The sequence below is a fragment of the Labeo rohita genome, chromosome 21 (assembly GCF_022985175.1).
Source record: "Labeo rohita strain BAU-BD-2019 chromosome 21, IGBB_LRoh.1.0, whole genome shotgun sequence".
NCBI lineage: Eukaryota > Metazoa > Chordata > Actinopteri > Cypriniformes > Cyprinidae > Labeo > Labeo rohita.
This window is the reverse complement of record NC_066889.1, coordinates 27,698,538-27,705,744: the sequence shown is the minus strand read 5'-3', so window position 1 is coordinate 27,705,744 and position 7,207 is coordinate 27,698,538. Positions and strand designations below refer to the sequence as shown.

General features: G+C 33.7%; 1 protein-coding gene across 1 annotated transcript in view; it reads right to left on the bottom strand.

The window, feature by feature from the left end:
* rnf165a (ring finger protein 165a) overlaps positions 1–6,377 on the bottom strand; it is a 21,164-nt gene extending 14,787 nt beyond the window's left edge. Inside the window, exon 1 of the mRNA XM_051092518.1 lies at positions 6,208–6,377. Coding sequence (XP_050948475.1) covers positions 6,208–6,268 — 61 coding nt within the window. The 5' untranslated portion in view covers positions 6,269–6,377. The remainder of the gene's footprint in view (positions 1–6,207) is intronic.
* Between the last annotated feature and the right edge of the window lie 830 nt (positions 6,378–7,207).

The window sequence follows — 7,207 nt, the reverse complement described above, 5'->3', positions numbered from 1 at the left end:
GCAATACTATGGATAGAGGACTTGTAAAGCTAAAATGCTTTAATGATGGATTTGTTTCTTACAAACACAGTTTTTAAGCTTCAAGACATTACTTGATGGACTGGAGTGGTGTGGATTACTTGTGGATAATCGTATTGTTTTTATCAGCTGTTTGGACTCTCATTTTGACGGCACCCATTTACTACAGATGATCCGTTAGTGAGCAAGTGATGAAACACTACATTTCTTTAAATCTGATGAAGAAACAAACTCATCTACATGAGTGTGGCCTGAGGGTGAGGATTTTTGTTTTTTTTTTTAAAGCAAATTTCATTTGTGGCTGAGCTATTGCTTTAACTTTGTCATATCAAACAGCAAGTCTTGAAATAGCAGCATTTCTATGGTTTTCCTGTTTTGCTCCTTAAAGATTATTAAAGCTCAGTACTTCCTTTGAAGATAATACCGCAATGGGTATACAAAAAAACGCATTATACAGTTGAGGTCAAAAGTTTACATTCCCCTTTCAGAATCTGCAAAATGTTAATTATTTTACCCAAATAAGAGGGATCATACAAAATACATGTTATTTTTATTTAGTACTGACCTTAAGATATTTCACATAAGACGTCTACATATAGTCCACAAGTGAAAATAGCTGGATTTATAAAAACGACACTGTTCAAAAGTTTACATGCACTTGATTCTTAATACTGTGTTGTTACGTGAATGATCCACAACTGCGTTTTTTGTTTACTGATAGTGGTTCATGAGTCCCTTGTTTGTCCTGAACAGTTAAACTGCCTGCCATTCTTCAGAAAAATCCTTCAGGTCCCACAAATTCTTTGGTTTTCCAACAATGACTATGATTTTAAGATCCATCTTTTTACACTGAGGACAACTGAGGGACTCGTATGCAACTATTACAGAAGGTTCAAACACTCACTGATGCTTCAGAAGGAAACATGATGCATTAAAAGCTGGGGGTGAAAACTTTTGGAATTTGAAAATCAGGGTAAATTTAACTTATTTTGTCTTCTAGGAAACATGCAAGTATCTTCTGTAACTTCTGAAGGGCAGTACTAAATTAAAAAAATATGATATTTAGGCAAAATAAGAAAAAATGTACACATCTTCATTTTGTTCAAAAGTTTTCACCCTCAGCTCTTACTACATCGTTTTTCTTTCTGAAGCATCAGTGAGTGTTTGAACCTTCTGTAATAGTTGCATGAGTCCCTCAGTTGTCCTCAGTGTGAAAAGATGGTTCTCAAATTCATACAGTCATTGCTGGAAAGGGACGTCAACATTGTAGGACGTTTTTTATGTGAAATATCTTATTCAGGTCAGTACTAAAAAAAAATAATAATAATAATAATAAAATCACACACATGCATTTTGTATGATCCCTCTTATTTCGGTAAAATAATATATATTTGGCAGATTCTGAAAGGGGGGGTGGGGTGTAAACTTTTGACCTCAACTCATATTAAGTCACTCATTCTCATGTCATTCCATACCCCTATGCTGTCATTTCTCCATGCAACTCAAACAAGCCTTTTTAATGTCTTTGCTACAGCTGTTTTCCTTAAACAGCCATTAGTTTTCCAGTAAACACCTTTAGTTTTGTGAAGAACTTGCATTCAGTTCCATACGAGAACCACTTGCATTTTTGGCCTTCAAAACCACTGCATGCAAATGAGATTTCAGAGCTTCAGAGAAGATAATTAGTAAATAATAACTTAAATTTCACTTGTAAGACGTCAGAAAACCTGAAATACAGTGCATGAGTCATTTAAACCAGGGTTATTAATGTTAACTAAAACTATTAAAAACATTTTTGTTAGTTGAGAAAGCTGATAATCAAATAAAACATTAATATTAGATGAAAACCATGCACTAAACTAAGATTAGAAATGTTGCTTTGGCAAATAACTGAAATTACGTTTAAGCTGAAGAACTAAAATTAAATCTTAATAGCAATATTTACATCTAAGTATTCTAAAATATATAATATAAAAATATTCAAATGATGATCTTTCCATTTCCTTTTGTTTCCCACAAAACAAATAACAGCATATGGGTGTTGAACGACATGAAGGTGAGTAAATATTGAAAGAACTTATTTTATGCAAACTATTCCTTTAAGATGGTATAGATTTCATTTGATTAAATCATTAATAGGTCACCCTAGGGAAGCGAAACCCACAGAGCGAGTGAGATATTATCGATCCCAACTGTACATACATAATTAGAAAAGAAAAATTAACGTCAAGCTTCTCTGGTAAGTTTCCTCGCGCAAATCCCACCGGCACAGCGCACCTTCCCGAAAGACAAGACAGAGACAGTGTTTAGGGGTCGATCAAGCCCGGCTATGATCGAGTGAGAGGCCAATGCATCCACTTGACAGAAATTTACAGCAAAAATGTTGGTCTATCCACACTGAGAATGGGACAAATCACAATGACAGTCGTAAAAAAGCTAAATGCTACAATGAGTTGTTATTTTTTGTCAAAGCAACAATGACCATTTAAAAAAATAAGAAGACAAGAGGATTCTTCTAGAGAAGAGAGTGTGTTATTCTGCAGTCGGTTACACAGGAGGATATACTGGATGAGTGAGAGTTTGTTTGTAATGTCGTCTTCAGATGGAAAGAGAGGGAATGAGAAGAGGGAGTCACAACACAGCTAGATGCAGGGCAGGCAGAGGCTATAGCACAGCAGCGGCGGGTGATCGTTAGATACACAATGGAAGGGAACAGAGCTCTGAAAAAATGCGGTATGTAGAATCAGCCCCCAGACTATGGAACAAGGAAAAAAATAGAAACAAATACAAGCACAATCAATGAAACCGTCTGTGCTACAGCATGGCTACAAAATGCACCTACAAATATTACTATTATTATTATTTTAGCACAGTTGCACACATACATCAATGCATTTGGTTGTCTGCTGGTGATATTGAATTGCACACATTTTTATATACATATTTCACATATCAGCGCATTTGATTTTTCTCCTGGCGACAGTAAAAATCATATAGTAATATCATATTTAATTGCACACATTTTATATACACAGGTATTGATGCATTGGTTTTTCTGCTGGTGACAGTAAAATTCATGTACTACTATGTTATTTAATTGCACAAATTTTATATACGCATTTCTCATTGACAGTAAAAATCATATACTTTATATTATTTAATTGCAAACATTTTAATTACGGATGCTGCTGCAGCATGGCTACAAAATGCATCTCAAATTACTATATTATTATTACTAATATTATTATTTATTTCACAAAAATATTGATGCATTTTGCATATATACTACATTTAATTGCAAACATTTATATACATATGTCGGTGCATTTGTTTTTCTGCTGGGGCTAATGCATGAAAGTAAATTTCATATTCCACTACATTTAATTGCACATGTTTTAAATACAAATGCTGGTGTAGCAAGGCTACAAAATGCACCTTATATCACTATTATTATTATTACTGAACAATTGCATAATGCATGTATATTAATGCATGTGTTTTTACCAATGATACTAAAATCCTTACACTACTATATCATTTATATCCATACATTTTATATACATATTTCACATATTGATGCATTTTGTTTTTCTGCTGATGCTAATGCATGACAGTAAAATTTAATTAATATTTAATTACAAATATTACAATACAAAATGCACCTCAAATGACTATATTATTATTTTTATTATTATTATTATTATTATTCCACAAATATATTGATGCATTGCTCTCCTGCTGGTTACAGTAAAATGCATATACTACTATATTTAATTGCACACATTTTATATACACATTTCTCAGATTAATGCATTTGTTTTTCTGCTGGTGCTAATGCATGAGTGTAAAATTTGTATACTATTATTTAAACAGATGCAAGTGTAGCAGAGCTACAAAATGCACCTCATATTACAATTTTTGCCACTATTTATTATTGCACAAATGCATACATATTAAAGCATTTGTTTTTCTTCTTTAATTGCACACATTTTATATACACATTTCTCATATTGATACATTACATTCTGCTGGTGATGATGTCCAACAGCAAAATGCATATACTACTATATTTAATAGCACATATTTTATATCCATATTTCACATATCGATGCATTTGTTTTTCTGCTGGGGTTAATGCATGAAAGTAAATTTCATATTCCACTATATTTAATCGCACACACTGTAAATAGTGTAGAATGGCTATAAAGTGCACATATATCACTATTTTATTACTACTGAACAATTTCATAATGTATACATATTAATGCATGTGTTTTTTACATTGGTGACAGTAAAATCCTTATACTACTACATAATTTATTTGCATACATTTTATATAAATATTTCACATACTGATGCAATTGTTTTTCTACTAATGCACGACAGTAAAATTTGTTTACTATTATATTATTTAATTGCACACATTTTAAATACAGATGCTGGTGTAGCAGAGCTACAAAAATGCACCTCATATTACTATTTTGGCTATTATTTATTAATGCAGACATGCATATATATTGAAGCATTGGTTTTCTTATTTAATTGCATGCATTTTATATACACATTTTTCATATTGACTATATGTATTATGTACATGTACTATATGTAACTGCACATATTTAATAGACATATTTCACATTTGGATGCATTTGTTTATCTGCTGGAGCTAATGCATGAAAGTAAAACTAATATTCTACTATATTTCACTGCACACATTTTATATACAGATGCTGGTGTAGCATGGCTACAAAATGCACCTCATATCACTATTATTATTGGACAATTGCACAATGCATACATATTAATGCATGTGTTTTTTAGTTGGTGATAGTAAAATCCTTATACTACAATATCATTTATTTGCATATATTTCATATACATATTCAACGTAACGATGCATTTGTTTTTCTGCTGGTGCTAGTGCATGACAGTAAAATTTGTATATGATAATATTTAATTGCACACATTTTAAACAGATGCTGGTGTAGTAAAGCTACAAAATGCACCTCATATTACCATTTTCGCTATTATGTATTATTGCACAAATGCACGTTGTTTTTCTGCTTGTGACAGTAAAATGCATATACTACTATATTATTTATTTGCACACATTTTATATATGGCACCAAAATGCATCTCACATCTAATATAATTATTTTACAATTTTGCATTTATGGTTGCATCTTATTTTTTGTTGGTATCAACAAACGCATAAAATAATACTGTAATTATTTAATTGCACATTTTATATACTAATGCATCAAGTGAAGCATGGCTATAAAATGCATAACATGGCACAATTATGATTTAACTGCAATTAAAATATGAATAACGGTGCAAAAAGGATGGGTGCATTTCTGCTGTTATAATTACTGACGTGCACAGATACTGTACATGGATGCACCTTTTTTCCTGTCCAGACATGGCTGGCTAAGGTGGGATTTAACATCCAGGTGTTTTTTTTCCTCCATTACAGCAGTATTAAAAACATACTGCGTGCTGCATTCGATGATTTGATATTAAACGATCCAATTTTTCATGCATTCGTGTTGCAAAGGCTGAAACTGTGAGCAGGTTCAGCTGAGGATATTTCGTAGCACTGCAGCTGCCCATCAGCACACTGACTGCTGAAGCCATGTTTAATTATTCATAAACAAAACCGCACACGGCGGAACGGATGTGAGGGAATTTAACGGATCGTAACGCGTTATCTACCCCGCAACGAGCCAAAAACGCTGGCAAAGCGCGACACTTTGTTGCTTTATAATATGAAGGCTCGCGTTCGTCGCATCGCGCTGAAAGATTGTAACAAGCGCGTTTTAGTTTGACGCGCCCCAGTGAGGAGCTGTGCGCAAGACAAATACATGAACACGCATATATGCGTAACCTTAGTGGTATTTCTATATTAAACACATATGGCTTCTGACACAAAGGATGACGCTTAAGAACGTGGTATGCGTTTTCCAAATTGTGACACGGTAACGAATTATCCATTATGATTTAAAACACTCGCTATCTAGTTTATACATATGCTGGGTGTTTTATTAAATGTTACGCCACTGAGCAAATCGCTCCGTGTTTGTGTAGCAAAATACGCGACGCTCCGCCAGGCCAGCAGCCTTTGATCACATCTGCGCGTCCGTCAAACACACATGAAAAAAGACGCGACAGCAAATAAGCCGCAATTACCTCTACTTCTGACCGAACCGAAGACGGGAAGAACCAGATATCCGACGTGCACTAACACCATCCTGGCTCCTTTGTTGCTGTGCTGCCCATGGACACCTTCGCCTTCCAATACGAGACCATTCAAAATGCAGCCCAGACGCCAGCTGCCCGCACACAAAGAGAATGGCAGCCAATCGGCGAGCCCGGCGCCGCTTCCTGTGGCTCCGGCCTCGGCCAATCAGAGCGCTCGGCACGGCGGCGAGTCTTTTGTGAATTAGCTGTAGGGGAGTTTGACGTACTGGACGCGGCGGAAACGCGCAGCTAGCAAAACGCGTCAGGGTTTGTAAACTATGACGTCAGCGTGCAAATACGTTTTGGAAAATGTATAAATAAATATATAAATACAAAACTGCAGTGGAAAGTTAGTTGAGGTTATGTAATCGGTCTGTTTTTTTGTTAAAGGAATATTCTGTTGTGTTCTGTTCTCGGCTCCTGAGACACAGTGTTCCTTACCATAAACATTATTTATTGTACGTTTTAAACAGTAAGATTTTTACTGTTTTTAAAAAAAATTATCTTCTGCTAACCAAGCCTCTATTTATCCAAAATACAGCAAAAACAATAATATTGTACTATTTTTAATATTTAAAATAACTGCTTTCTATTTTAATATATTTTAAAATGCAACTTATTCCTGTGATGCAAAGCTACATTTTCAGCATCATTATTCCATGATAATTATTCCATGTCACATGATCCTTCAGAAATCATTCTAATATGTTGATTTGCTCAAGAAAATGTTTGTATTATTATTATCAATATTTAAAACAGCTGAGTAAATTTTTTCTGATTTAAAAAAAAAGTTTTTGTAATTTTATATCAATAAATATATCATTCAAAAGCTTGGAGTCAGTACAATTTATTTATTTATTTATTTATTTGAAAGAAATGATAGAAAGTAAAACTTTAATTTAGGAAGGATGCTTTAAATTGATCAGAAGTGATGATAAAGAGATTTATA